The 16,071-nt window shown below is 34.4% G+C and overlaps 1 protein-coding gene across 1 annotated transcript; it reads right to left on the bottom strand.

Moving 5' to 3' along the window:
* Window positions 1-4,293: 4,293 nt before the first annotated feature.
* On the bottom strand, window positions 4,294-15,686 carry LOC107039186 (eukaryotic initiation factor 4A-I). Its single transcript, XM_015258682.1, has 6 exons — window positions 15,619-15,686; window positions 11,254-11,371; window positions 10,763-10,910; window positions 9,696-9,805; window positions 6,650-7,377; window positions 4,294-4,699 (listed from the first exon to the last, which is right to left on the bottom strand). Exons 1-6 carry the CDS (start codon window positions 15,639-15,641, stop codon window positions 4,555-4,557), a joined length of 1,272 nt encoding a protein of 423 aa, XP_015114168.1. The 5' UTR covers window positions 15,642-15,686; the 3' UTR covers window positions 4,294-4,554.
* Window positions 15,687-16,071: the final 385 nt, after the last annotated feature.

The raw sequence follows: 16,071 nt of genomic DNA, 5'->3' as shown, positions 1-16,071 counted from the left end.
GGGTTTGAGAGTTTTATTATAGCTTTTAAGCTTAATGTCGTTAATCCCATCAATTTTTCGTATTTATGATGACTTTTTTCAGCTGACATTGTTTATTTGAAGGCGATGAGATGAGAAATTAATTTTTTTGATAGGAAAAAAAATAGACTTTTAGGATTTCTTTCATTTCAACGATTTTTTAAATGGATAATCATTAGTTCTATAATTTTTTATAATTATTTTATAATAGTTTTTGTTTATAACAATTTTTTTCGGTTGAAAAAATTTATTCAAAGACAATGAGATGAGATTCTTATCAAAATTCATAACGTTTTAGGAGTTTTATTATATTTTTTTAAGCTCAATGTCATTAGTCTCATTTTTTTGTATTTATGATGATTTTCTTGAGCTGAAATTATTTATTTGAAGGCGATAAGATGAGAAATAATTTTTTTATAGAAAAAAATGGATTTTTGGAGTTTTTTTTTCATTTTATTCAATTCTTAAGTCGATAACTATTAGTTTCAGCAAATTTTATAATAATTCATGTTTATAATCATGTTTTTTGGTTGAAAAAATTTATTCGAAGGCAATAAGAGGATATTCCTTTTAAAATTTATAACGTCTGCAGAGTTTTATTGAATTTTTTCAAATTCAATATCATTAATCTCATCAATTTTTCCGTACTTATGATTTTTTTCAGCTGAAATTGTTTATTTGAAATTAGTAGTTCTATGATATTTTTTTAAGCTCAATGTCATTAATCCCATCAATTTTTCGTATTTATGATGATTTTTTTCAGCTGAAATTGTTTATTTGAATTTTAGTTGAATTTGTTTATTAGAGATTAATTTCTATGATAGAACAAGAAATGGATTTTTAAGGCTTCTTTCGTTTCATTGAATTCTTAAAATGATAATCGTCAGTTCCATCGATTTTTCTAATAATTTTATAATAATTCTTGTTTATAATCTTTTTTTTAGTAAAAAAAATATATTCAAAGGCAATGAGATGAGATGCTTATCCAAATTCATAACATTTTGGTAGTTTTATGATATTTTTTAAGCTCAATGTCATTAATTCGATCAATTTTTCGTATTTATGATGATTTTTCAAATTGATAATTACCTTGATCAATGCTCTAGTCGAAGTAGAATCCCCTCTCGTTATATTTTTCTTCACCATCAATTTCAACTTCTAGTCCGTCCGTTTTCTATTCAATTAAGTGATGAACGTGAAATAAAACTTCACAAAAAATGCTCGCAACGACGTGAAAACCGATTTAAAATTCTCGGCAATCAGTGGAATTGTCGTTTCATCAATTCCTCCAGACGGAAAATTAATTTGAGTGCAATAATGTGAGACTCCAATCAAAAATCTTCATGCCAACACGAAAAAAACTCACTCCTCAACAATAAAAACTCATTAAAATTCTCTTGTTAACAATAAATGAGTGGAAAAATCGATAAATATAGATCAGATTTTATGAATAAATATTTATTAATACATCGCTCGTTTACATTTTCATTATTTCGTTATGTTGTTTCTTGAAAATACATGGGGGGCAGTAGTAAACCATCGAGGAGTTACGAGAAAAATTGTTTCATTAATTCATTAAAAGTCGAAATGATTCTAATTAATTCCCTTCGTCAATTTTCATTTGTTCTATCTAAACACGATCGCAAAATTGATTATTTACTACACGATTATTTAATGAACTTACATCTAACATGTGAAATTATTTTTGCAATCAAAAAAAAAAAATTATTCAATTGAATTTCCATCAATTTTCGGTGATTTTAATATTTTTATTCACTCGAAAAATTTGTTTTCAGTGGAGAATTGTGAAAATCGATGCTCATCGTCAACACAAATTGACTAAATTATCAAATTGGATTAATTAATGAAATAATGACGAGTGCAAATTCATAATTTTTCTAGTTCAATGATTTCACAGAATTTCTAAATCCTAAAACACAATTTCCTAGTTTTTTTTGTTTGACGAGTGCTCACATTATCAACTCAATACAAATAATCATTGCCAACTCAATTTTAACCGCTGGACGTCCATCAACTACGATTGTTTGTTTAATATTTACATTAATGCGAATTGTTTAATTATGGTGGATTGCTGGAGTAAAGTGGTTTCACGTAATTCTTCGATTATCTCGAGAACGAAGCATTCTACGAGAAAATGTTATAAATCTTTTTTATGGGGAATTAAATTTTCCGTAAAAAGTGTAGCTTGACATTTTCCCCTCAGACCACTCATTAACGAGATAATTAAGCGGTTATTCGAGTGTTTCTCCTAGAGTCGATCATTTGATCAATGTCCGTTTTTGTTAATTGCGGGAATATCTTGTTAACGAGGGGTTCTAGAGGCAAAAGTCATACGACGTTTTTTGTAAAGAATTAAATTTCCCACAAAAAATGTCCTATGCATTTTCCTCGTAAACCCACTCATTGCTGAGATTTTCAAAGAATCAATCGACTAGTTTCATGATATCGATCGCTTTGTCAATTAGATTTCTCTTGCTAATTGTTTATTTATGTTGTTGATGAGTGGGTTTACGGGAAAATGTTTGAGAGCATTTCTGAAGGAAATTTAATTCTCCAGCGGAAGGGTCTGGGGACATTTCTCGCTGGAACGACTCATTAACGAGATAATTACGTGATTAACAAGAACGAATTTTTAATTTTTCATGATTTGCCACTTCACTGCAGATTATTTTTTTTAATTCTGCGTTTTTAGCGATTGAGAAATGTACATACAAATTAGCTAGGTGAGTAATTAGTCTACTGGGAGAATAAAACGTTTGTCATCCCATCCTCTGATCATTGGGCACTGAAAGTTGTCGAAATAAATCGGGAAAAAGTCGGAGAAAAAGGAAAATGAATTAAAAAAACTCCAATTGTTCAGTTGTGAACATTCACTATTTCGGAGAGGAGGAAAACAAGATTTTCGCGTGATGAAAGTTGAATAACTTAATGTTCGTAGAATAAATAAGAGGGAAATGGATCGATAAATTTAAACTTCTGTAGACATTTGAATTTTTCTCTAGGAGAAATTCAAAAATTAAGTTCCCTCCCACAAAACGTAACGTTTCTAAATCATGAAGACCTGCCAAATCGAGAAAAAAATTGAGTTCAATCGTTGGAATGTTCAGATTCGTTGAAAAATTCGCAGAGAAAAAAATTCTAAAAACTAAATAAATAAAAGAATAATGGGGAAAAATAAAAAAACCGAAATGGTGACTCGTAGTTTGTCCACTCAGGTCTAATCAACAAGAAAAATAATTTGATAAACAAAAAAAAATTGCAAAAAAAACTAATTTTCAAAAAATACTAAAAGCGAGAGATTGCAAATAAAATCCATAGTTCAAACATTTTCCTTTATTATCTCACATATAAATCCACCGTTACCTTCTAATTACGTTCAATGATATACAAAAAATTCATTCACACTATCTAAATGACCAATGCTCAAAAATCAGCGAAAAAATGATTTCTCATCAGCAAAGAATTTCGAACATCATTGATAACAATTTGTTCACAAAAAAATTCAAGAAAATGTTTCTTTTAATTATTCAAGTGAAAAAAAAGATGAGTTTACAATTTATTTAGTGAAAAAAAAACCGGTGAAAGTCGATGAATTCAAAAATTTTGGGAGCACTATCTTGCGAATATCTCAGAAAGTCTGGGGTTTATCGAAAAATGTCAAGAGACATTTTTTGTTGGGAATGAAAATTCCCCCTAGAAATCCTCCCTCACATTCCCCTTCCCTCCTGAGATATTTCCACACCCCAAAATCCTCTCCTTTCACCTAGAGGCCCCAAAAAATCTCCTCCTACGTCTCTTGTAATTGAAAAAACCCCTGAAGACCCTCATGAACCTCCTGCGTAGACAAACGAGTCTCCAAATACCTCCCCCCCGCCCTCCAAAACCCCTGAAGATTGTGGAAGGGTAAAAAAACGGAAGTTCGAAAGGATAAAAACCCAGAGACATCCCAAAGTGCCCCTGGATTTCTGGATTATGCCCGAAACGAGAGAATAAAGGGCCTGTGCCCCAACCAAGGGCCACCAGCCCCCTTCACCTCCCAATTACTCTATTTTACCTCAATTAATTACTCAATCTCACTTAATCAATCGATTAACAGTGGATTACACCTATTTATCTACTCATCTAACGATTAATTAATCAATAATTCGTAGTGGTAACAAAGAATTGAATAATTAAAGATATTACCACCACAGCGATGGAGAAGAGACCAAAAAAACTTTCTATTCAGGTAAAAAAGCGAAAAATGGAAAAAAATCGAGTGAAAAAAAAATCAGATATTTTTGTTTGTTGTTTTCGGTATTTATAATATACTCACACACCACATGAGAGATCAGCTGAGAGCTCGGTTATGTTTTTTTTTCCACTTACTTTTATTTATTTTTTCGTTTTTAAAACTGTTTTGCGATTTTTTTGTTAATTATTTTAAGGTTTGTTGGTTTTTTCTGTTTTTTTTTTCGGTATTTATGTTGAAGATTTTTCTTTATTCGCCAATTTGTCTCGTGGTTCGATTTTTATTTAAATCAAATCGGCAACATTCATTGGCATTTCATCAATATGAGTGTTGTAGAACTGCTCGATATCGTTCATGGTACGCTTATCGTCGGTGGTGACGAAGTTGATGGCGACTCCTTTACGTCCAAAACGTCCACCACGACCAATTCTGAAAATGGATTGGTAACATTCAAATTTCGTTCATATTTATGATTCTGCGCGCGAAAGATTCAAATTGAGGATAATCACCTTTAGACTAATGAAAGGATTAAATTATGCAGGAAAGGGAAAAAAAATGAAAACTAGAAAATTGAAAACCCCCGACGAAAAAGTTATCCTTGAGTAGTTTAAAAAGAGGAAAATAAAAACTCGAAATTTCAATGAGACGAATTTTAGAGAAACAGAAATTTCTTTTGTAACAGAAGAATTCAATTCAATTTGTCAATTGTTCAATTTTTTTGTTTTTGAAAAAACATCAATTGTTTCGAATCAGTATGGAAAATTGAATGTCAATTGGTGTCAGTGAATGGAGCTTATCAAACTCTACATTCCTAAAAAAATTATGAAATTCGATTGATCATTTATAAAAAGTTTCTAAATCTATTTTATTTTATAATCCATTTTATTTTATTTTTTTGCAATGCATTTATATTTTTTTCTACGAGCAAAAGTTGGAGATGAAAATTTTACATTCAACCGCTTCAATCATATTAAATCCTCTCGTTTATCACCAAAATTTCCCCCAAAAATTTTGAAATTTTTACTGAAAATACTTCAATGATCTTGAACGATGATTGAATGGTTATTCTATCGAATGGCAGAAGTTAAATTTCGATTTGTTGAATAATTTGTTTGTTATAAATAAATGTAGCATTTTCGAAGATCTCGGAAACCAATTGTCGGCAAACATTGAAATTGGTGTCAAACATTAGGAAATTCTCTAGGAGTTTATTTCAAAGTTCAATACAGCCAATGCATTTTATTTCATTTTTTTTCGTTTGACTGTTTTTAAAGTAGCTCTATCCATCGGCCGGGCTACGCTGTACTCTTGAATATTTTCAGTTTTTAGATTTTTCAACTAAATTGCATGGAAAAAATTTGAAAAAATTCATACCCAGTCAGTATTATCTACATTAAATTTCGCAAAATATTGATATTTTTTCAAACATTTCCCTCTTATAAATAAATAATAAAACTTGTTTGTAAAACGGTGGATTATTTTTTATGAGATGTCGAGAAAATTCTCAAATTTTTCACATCTAATGAAAAAAAGTCAGATTTTAATCTTTGATTACAATGGAAATGTTGATATTCACATAAGACACTGGGTTAAATCCTGATTTTTAAACATTTCTCCTTTGAAAAACCAAAACGATAATTACGGGACGTGTACTATCTTTCGAGCGTTATCTCGATGTTTTTTTTCCATCTTTCGTCATCTGAAATTGTCAATTAAGTCCTGCATCATGCAGAAGTTTTGTAAAATTATGAATGAATAATAAAAAAAAGTAGGAAAAATTCTTAATTTTTTCAAAGAGTATTTTTAATTTATATTCAGAATAAGTTGAATAACAAGAAATTGAAAAATGTATCTGATTTACGGTGACAAATGGCGGCCTGTCACTCAATATCATGCAGGGGGAAGACTGATTTCGTAAATCTTTTCCCGCACTGCACAGAGACATTTATTACGGAAAAGGCTCTTTGAAAAAAGTTGTAATATTTTGGAGAATTTTTTAATCACACTTTTATCACATAAAAATGGCAGATGACTACATACCACTGTTTTGAAAATTGAGATACCTAGCTGTCACTTCCCATGAGTAGATAGTGTTTTGTTATCCACCATGGAAAATGACAGCTAATAGATAATTTGCCACAGCGAATCAGATATTTGTAATTTCCACTTTTTTCAACTCATTCTGAATCTCAATTAAAAACGCTCTTTGAAAAAGTTGAGAATTTTTTCCATTTTTTTTATCATTCTATCATAATTTTTGGGAATTTCTACAAGATGTACCACTTAATTGACAATTTTGGATTACGAAAAATAAAAAAAATCCAGATAACATTCGAAAGATAGTACACCCGGGCCTTAAACAATAAAAAAAAATCTCACCTGTGGATATAATTCTCACGATTGGAAGGAAGATCGTAATTGATAACCAGGGAGACCTGCTGGACATCGATGCCCCTAGCAAGTAGATCAGTCGTGATGAGCACACGTGACGAGCCAGTTCTGAATTGTCTCATAATGAGATCCCTCTCCCTCTGCTCCATGTCCCCATGCATAGCTGAGACAGTGAAGTCCCTGCTGTGCATATTCTCCGTTAGCCAGTCGACCTTGCGACGTGTGTTACAGAAAATAACAGCCTGAGTGATGCTCAGAGTGTCGTAGAGATCGCACAGTGTCTCCAACTTCCAGTCCTCACGCTCAACGAAAACGTAAAATTGTTTGATACCCTCGAGTGTCAATTCCTCCTTCTTCACGAGAATGCTAATGGGATTTCGCATGAAGCACTTGGACACCTCGAGCACGTCCGTGGGCATTGTCGCTGACAGCAGAATCACCTGGACCTCCTGGGAGAGTAGCTTGAAGACATCGTGAATTTGATCCTTGAATCCACGGGACAACATCTCGTCGGCCTCGTCGAGGACGAATAGCTTGATGCATTGAGTGCGAAGGGCACGTCGACTTATCATGTCGTAGACACGTCCTGGGGTACCAACAACCACGTGGACACCCAACTCCAGCTTGCGCATGTCCTCACGGACATTGGTACCACCGATGCAGGCGTGACACTGCGCGTGCATGAAGTCACCCAGGGCAATCACTACTTTTTGAATCTGTAAATTAAGAAAAAAATTTCATTTTGTTGCTGTTGTTTTTTTTAGTTAAGGCCCGGGTGTACTATCTTTCGAATATTATCTGGATTTTTTTTATCTTTCGTAATCCAAAATTGTCAATTGAGTGGTACATCATGCAGAAATTCCCAAAAATCATGATAGAATGATTAAAAAAATGGAAAAAATTCTCAACTTTTTCAAAGAGCGTTTTTAATTGAGATTCAGAATGAGTTGAAAAAAGTGGAAATTACAAATATCTGATTCGCTGTGGCAAATTATCTAAATTTTCAAAACAGTGGTGTGTAGTCATCTGCCATTTTTATGTGATAAAAGTGTGATTAAAAGATTCTCCAAAATATTACAACTTTTTTCAAAGAGCCTTTTGCGTGATAAATGTATCTGTGCAGTGTGGGAAAAGATTTACGAAATCAGTCTTCCCCCTGCATGATATTGGGTGACAGGCCGCCATTTGTCACCGTAAATCAGATACATATTTCAATTTCTGGTTATTCAACTTATTCTGAATATGAATTAAAAATGCTCTTTGAAAAAATTAAGAATTTTTTCTACTTTTTTTTGTATTAGTCATTCATAATTTTTTAAAACTTCTGCATGATGCAGGACTTAATTGACAGGGCCTTTAAAAAAATGACGAGAAATTTATCAAAACATAAATAATTGCAATTGTTCATGAATGTTGAATGAATTGATGGTTGTTAAATAAATAGGAGGGAAAATGGATTGATAAACTGAATTTTCTGAAGAAATTTGAACTTTTCTTCGGAAGAAATTCGAAAATTGAGTTTTCTTCCACGAACGTAATAATAATCATCCTTGAAATGTTAAGGTTTCTTCGATAAATGCAGCAAGAAATTAGAAAATAAATAAATAAATAAAAGAAAAATTGAGGTAAAACTATTTTGCGAAACAGTAAAATTACTAAAATCGAGAGATTGCAAGTAAAATCCATAGTTCAACATTTTCTTTTAAAGTGAGATTGTAAGTGGAAAAAAATATAACCGAGTTCTCAATTGATCTCTCATGTGGTGTGAGTATATTATAAATACCAAAAACGACAAACAAAAACATCTGATTTTTTTTTCACTGGATTTTTTCCATTTTTCGCTTTTTTACCGGGATAGAAATTTTTTTTTGGTCTCTTCTCCATCAGCTGTGGTGGTAATATCTTTACTTATTCAATTCTTTGTTAATCCACTGTTAACCGATTGATTAAGTGAGATTGAGTAATTAATTGAGGTAAAATAGAGTAATCGGGAGGTGAAGGGGGCTGGCGGCTCTTGGTTGGGGTGCAGGCCCTTTATTCTCTCGTTTTGGGCATAATCCAGAAATGCAGGGGCACTTTGGGATGTCTCTGGGTTTTTATCCTTTCGAACTTCCGTTTTTTTTACCCTTCCACAATCTTCAGGGGTTTTGGAGGGCGGGGGGGAGGGATTTGGAGACTCGTTTGTCTACGCAGGAGGTTTATGAGGGTCTTGAGGGGTTTTTTTCAATTACAAGAGACGTAGGAGGAGATTTTTGGGGTCTCTAGGTGAAAGGAGCGGATTTTGGGGTGTGGAAATATCTCAGGAGGGAAGGGGAATGTGAGGGAGGATTTCTGGGGGGAATTTTCATTTCTAACAAAAAATGTCTTTTGACATTTTTCGAAAAACCCCAGACTTTCTGAGATATTCGCAAGATAGTGCTCCCAAAATTTTTGGATTCATCGACTTTCATCGGTTTTTTTCACTAAATATATTGTAAAATCATCTTTTTTTGTACTTGAATAATTAAAAGAAACATTTTCTTGAATTTTTTTTGTGAACAGATTGTTATCAATGATGTTCGAAATTTTTTGCTGATGAGAAATCTTTTTTTCGCAGATTTTTGAGCATTGGTCATTTAGATAGTGTGAATGAATTTTTTGTATATCATTGAACGTAATTAGAAGGTAACGGTGGATTTATATGTGAGATGATAAAGGAAAATGTTTGAACTATGAATTTCATTTGCAATTTCTCGATTTTAGTAATTTTTGAAAATTTAGTTTCATTTTTTTTCTTTCAAATTCTTTTCTTAGTAGATTAGACCTGAGTGGACAAACTACCAGTCACAGCTTGGGTTTCATTATCTCTCCCCCATTTTTCTTCAATTTGACAAGGTTTTACGATTATCATAACGTCAAATAAAAGTGTCGCTCGACATGAATAACAACCGTTTAGAATTCAAATTCTAAAATTAGCCTTTACTTTTGTTTGAAATTCAAGACAATTGCTCGAGGCAATCGCAGATTTATTTTTAAACTCATGTTCATGTTTTACCTGTTGAGCCAATTCTCTAGTTGGTGCAAGAATCAAGGCCTGGCATTCGTTCACAGCCGTGTCAATCTGTTGGAGGATGGAAATCGAGAAGGTTGCAGTTTTACCAGTTCCTGAAAGAGTCAGTACAACTCAATTAGAATCTGAGATATTTAATCTTGGAGAAACGAGGCCAAGGACTGCGACCTGCAGATTCCTCTCTCAATTACGAGATTCCTCTCTAATCAAATGTCCTAGCACTTAATTATACACAAAAATAAGAATTCATCGAATTGATAGTTATTTAAGAACGTTCAATAAACATTCTCATTTTATATTTTTTGATGACTTCTTTAGAATAATTTTGACTCGTCAACAGGTGTTTTTAGGAAGAAATATGAAGAAGAAACCGTTTTTGTAGAGAATTTAATTCCCAACAAAAAATGTCTCTCAACATTCTCTTCTAAAACCCCTCATTACCAGGATAATTTCACATTCAACATAAGACTATAAATTTTCCTGAATAATCAATAAAATAAGGGCATGAAGAAATGAAAGAGAAAAGAGTGCGATACGTGAGTGACTACATGTGTGATGCAAAAAGGCAATGAATCAGATCAGAAAGACCAAATAGAGACGATAGGTTTGAGATCGAGTTTATGGAACTGAGGTGTGATATGACAAGTGTTTGGAGCGAGTGACTCCTTGTAAAATAATAATGTTTATGCTAGATGGAGATTTTGGGTGATGCGTGTGGCCTGGGTGACGGAATGCAAGAGATTATTGTGGCTGACAAAGAGTATGGAGAATGAGTGTAGCTGCGAGGGAGTGAGTGCTAGGTAACGAAGAAAGTAATTAGAGTATGCTGAGATGAGAGAGTTTGGGAATGAGTCAGTGTTCGATGAGGAGAGCTAGAGACAAGATCGAGAGCAATTGTCATCATTATCGATGCACAAAGTCTGTGTGACTCTCATCCCTGTGATTTTACGCTTCATCCAGCTGTATTTCCAATTGAGTTCAACCATATTTGTTATCAATCCTAATTCCTAATTATTATAACGAAAAAATATTCATTTTATTAGAATACTTACCAGACTGGGCTTGGGCAATGACATCGTGTCCCTTGACGCAGGGGACAATCGCACGCTGCTGAATAGCAGAAGGTTTCTCAAAACCGTAGGCATAAATACCCCTCAACAACTCCTCCTTCAGGGCCATGTCATCGAAACTCTCGACGACCTGCACAGAAATACATTTAATGTCACCAGGGGTCATCAGAAAATGCCACAAAGTATTGATTTTATCCCATTTCACGAACTTGCATGAGAATTGCTTCTTAATTTGCCATTATCCTCGAAACGAGTTCAATTTACCAAATTACTAAACCACGAAAAACCCAATAATCCCTTTGCCAATAATTTTTTCATCAATTTTCCCCTGCTATTTTGCAGAATTTCATGATTATCTTCATCTCAAATCCTGTAATTACCAATGTAATCAAGAAATGAAAGAGTAATGATGACGTTGAGGTGAAACAAAGTCCTCTTAATGAATAATTTAAAAAAAAAATCTCAATTCTCACCGATTCCCAGTTGGTCTCGATGAGACCATCTGGCTCCATTCCTGGTGGCCCATCATAAGCCGGTTGCTCACTCTCGCTAGGACCATTTTTAGAGTCTCCCGACCATTGTTCCTCGTTTCTGAAAATAGAGGTTATGTTCATAATTAATGACTCATCCATCTGCCACTAATTAAACCTGAAAAAAATTCAATTCACCCAGACATTATTCACAGCTCCACCTCCAATGAGCAAACAAATCCCCGAGTTAAATCAACAAAATTATCACCAGTAAAAAAAATTATAAAATGTTATCATCAACTTGAGAATCTCGAAATAAAACAATCAACAAAAAGAACAGAACGTTCAGCATTTTGTCATGTGTGAAAACGCTTTTCTGTTATTTTTTTTCTTCAATTTATCTCCAATTCGTTTTGTTACTCCACGGAAGCCCAATGAGGATTGAAAAATAACTGGGACAATAGTGTCTGCACCCGGGGAGGACTGACTGATGACGAATTACAATGAATCCTCCATGATTTTCCGTTATCGACAGTTCCAAGACATTTATCAATAATTTATCGTTACTAGTTAATTCATTATGGGTGAGTGCACACGTCTTTCCTGCATCAATGACTCATCAATTCCTCTTTTGCGAGAATGATCTAGGTGATGTAGGAACAACGTTAGTGAATAGTGCAATGGAAAGACGAATTCATACGTTTTAATTGGGGAAATTGTGATTTGGAAATGCAAAAGTTTTTGAGGAGAAAATAAATAATTCTGAAGGATGAGTTTTTTTTAGATTTAGAAAATACTGAGGATGTCTGGCATATATTTAAACCGATACGCTACCGCGTATCTCGATTGAGAAGAAACTTATCAAAAAATGATTAAAATCGCATTTTTTTTAGAGAAAAAAACAAGAAAAAGAAGAGAAGGGGAAACAATCGCGTTTATAAAACTGTCATTGGAAACGAAAAAGTGTTTTTTTCTTAATTTGGGAAGTGAGGTATGAACAACGTCAGTAAATAGTATAATGAAAAAACGAATTTAATCATTTTAATTGGAGAAATTGTGATTTTGAAAGGCAGTTTTTGAGGAGAGAATAAAAAATTCTGAAGGATCAATTTTTTTCTCTGGATTTAGAAAATATTGATGGTGTCTTGCATCATCAATCACTCTCGAATATATTCAAAAATAGAGAACAAAATAAAAATATGATTGAAATTAAATTTTTTAGAAAAACATTTTTTTTTCAATTTTTGGAGAAATTTTGATTCAAAAAAAATTTGAAAGATCATTTTTTTTCCCTTTAGATCTACAAAATATTGATGACCATCTGACATCATCAATTACTCTCGAATATATTTAAGAGGAGAGGACAAAAATATCAAATAATGATTGAAAGTAAATTTTTCAGAATTTTTTTTTTTTCAATTTTGGGAGAAATTTTAATTCAAGAAAATTCGGAAAGATCAATTTTTCTTCTCTGGATCCAAAAAATATTGATACCATCTGGCATAATCAATTACTCTCGAATATATTTAAAAATAGAGAACAAAATAATAAAAATATGATTGAAATTAAATTTTTTAGAAAATTTTTTTTTTCCAATTTTGGGAGGAATTTTAATTTTTAAAAAATCTGAAAGATCATTTTTTTTTCTATTTATATCTAGAAAATATTGATGACTATCTGACATCATCAATCACTCTTGAATATATTTAAAAATCGAGAACACAATTATCAAGAAATGCTTGAAGACCCATTTTCTACAAACATTTTTTTTAATGTGAGAATTGAGTAAATGGTGGCACGTGCGTTATCAAGAAGTCATTGATGATAATTTCAGTGTCGTCTAGTCAATGGAGCTAAAAAATTAATTCTATGAAATTGACACGAGAGCACTCTTCCCCATAAAAAATGTTGAATTATAAAGTTTCATTCCACAGAATTGTTTCAATGAGTCATTGACTTTGTAGGACAACAGAACTGAGAGTTCTTTGTCATTAGTTGACTATATTTTTTAGGATAACAATCGCAATCTAAAGATTTATCTATGTGATTACTCTCCCCATGTAGTGGGACTTGGCATCCTTATGCATTAATGAAATAAATAAATAAAACAAAATACTCAGAGATGATATTCCATCATCACTCGAAATAGTCACTGTTAGCTCCTCTCTCACCGAAAATCCCAATGACGTAGAAAGCTCAAATGAGAACAATGAAACATGCACGAAACTGAGTAAAAAACATTCGAAACAGAAAATAAATTCTGGATAATCGATGACTCCCCTTGCTCCCAAAAAAATCAATAATCACCACAACACCCCCACCTTCGACTCCACAGAAAATCCCCATGACTTCAAAAGAATTTTGGGGAAACTTTATGATTGACTGACTGAAAATCCCGATGACGTGTAAAAAAAAATACAAAAAATTTTAATCGCCTCTAAAGAGTTCTTCCAAAACAAAACACCCAAAAATTTCAATAAAAATCGATAATTTCCCAGCCTCCATAAAAAAATCATTGACCCTCCACCCCACTTCCTAAAAATAAAAAAAAATTCTCCCAATTGTTTTATAAAACTCCCAACCCATCACACCCAAAAAACCCCTTAAAAAACCCATCGAATCTGTAAAACTGACGACTCACTAGAGAATTCCAATTACCTTTAAACAATTATGACTAAAAAAAAAATCAATAATAAGAATACCCTAATAATAAGAATATCCTTGCCAAAAATGCCTCACTCCCCATAAACTCGCAAAATAAAAAAACAACCAAGAACTTCCAGAAAAATCGATGATTCCCCAGCCCCCAAAAAACACCATTAAAATATCCCTTCACCCCAAAATACCCTAAATCACTCCCCATAAACTCCAAAAACAAAAAATTGATAATTCCCCATCCCCCAAAAAAAATTAAAAAATACCCCTTCGCCCCACGTTCCAAACCCCCAAAAAAATCGCTCCCCCTCATTTCCAAAAGTTCCCACTCTCCAAAAAACCCCCCGAATCCGCATAAAATTGACAATGACTCACTCGAGAATTCCAATTACCTCTAAACAATTATGACTAAAAAAAATCAATAATAAAAATACCCTCAATCCTTTCCAAAAATGCCTCACTCCCCATAAACTCCCAAAATAAAAAAACAACCAAGAACTTCCAGAAAAATCGATGATTCCCCAGCCCCCAAAAAACACCATTAAAATATCCCTTCACCCCAAAATACCCTAAATCACTCCCCATAAACTCCAAAAACAAAAAATTGATAATTCCCCATCCCCCAAAAAAAATTAAAAAATACCCCTTCGCCCCACGTTCCAAACCCCCAAAAAAATCGCTCCCCCTCATTTCCAAAAGTTCCCACTCTCCAAAAAACCCCCCGAATCCGCATAAAATTGACAATGACTCACTCGAGAATTCCAATTACCTCTAAACAATTATGACTAAAAAAAATCAATAATAAAAATACCCTCAATCCTTTCCAAAAATGCCTCACTCCCCATAAACTCCCAAAATAAAAAAACAACCAAGAACTTCCAGAAAAATCGATGATTCCCCAGCCCCCAAAAAACACCATTAAAATATCCCTTCACCCCAAAATACCCTAAATCACTCCCCATAAACTCCAAAAACAAAAAATTGATAATTCCCCATCCCCCAAAAAAAATTAAAAAATACCCCTTCACCCCACGTTCCAACCCCCCAAAAAAATTGCTCCCCCTCATTTCCAAAAGTTCCCACTCTCCAAAAAACCCCCCGAATCCGCATAAAATTGACAGTGACTCACGAGTCCCCGAAAGCATGGCCGCACGTCCCGAGGCGTCACGAGCCCCCAACAAACGCCACCCGCCCGTCCCCATTCTGCCCCAATTCCAAGCCCCCCCCGTGGCCAAAACCCCCAAAAAAACCCCCCCAAAACCCACAATTGCCATTGCCCTCCCCCCTTCGGCTCCGAAAAAACCATTTCGCATGTGCTCCACGATGGCTTCACATCCGGTTGCCCGAGCACGTGTCAAAAATCACGAAAAAAAAAATCAATAAAAATTCTCCCCCAAAATTTCCTCCCACTCAAAAAAAAAAACAAAGTGGGCTGGGCGAGGGGAGGCGGAAGGTGGGAGTGGTATCTACCGCCAATTTTAATCACCCCCGGAGTTTGACAAAAAATCGAGCCACACGCCATGTTGTCAGCGTGCGAGAACCCCGTCAGTTTGGCGGAGATGGTGAAAATTAATTATCACGTTTAATCCTTCAATTGTTGATTTTCACGATTGTTTGCCGTTGGGAACCGCTCAGGGAACCGCTGAACGGGATTTTTCGATGATCCGGGAAATTTTATCGACTTTTTTTTCGTAATTATGAGGAGAAACTTACCTTCGTTCAGACGAATACGACATGTTCCACTCACAGTTGCGCGACGGAAAGGACGAATTCCTATTGCGTCACTGGGATCACTCGAGGGGCAACCGCTGGGCGGCGCTGGCGGCGCGCGCGGGTTATTTTGAGGGAGGGGAGTGGGAGGAGGTTTCGGGGAATTTTTTGAATGAGGGATTTTGAGTTCGACGAGGGTTTCATGGGGGTTTGACGGGGCCGGGAGCGAGAGGGGGTTTTGGGGGGGGGTTTCTGGAGATTTAAGGGGGTCTGGGATCGTGGGGGGGACTTTTTGGCGGGAGGGGCGGGGGCGGCGCGTGGGGTACCCATGGTGCACTGCGGTGGGAGGGGAGAGCGCGGGAAGGTTCGAATGTTACGTTTTTGAAACACCTCGCCACAATCATCGATCATCGTCATCATCATTATCATCATCATTATTATTATCATCATTAGCAT

This window comes from Diachasma alloeum, unplaced genomic scaffold (assembly GCF_001412515.2).
Source record: "Diachasma alloeum isolate Michigan unplaced genomic scaffold, Dall2.0 Dall_scaffold_00294, whole genome shotgun sequence".
Classification (NCBI taxonomy): Eukaryota; Metazoa; Arthropoda; class Insecta; order Hymenoptera; family Braconidae; genus Diachasma; species Diachasma alloeum.
The sequence above is the reverse complement of the archived record's forward strand: the minus strand, read 5'-3'. Positions and strand labels throughout refer to the sequence as shown.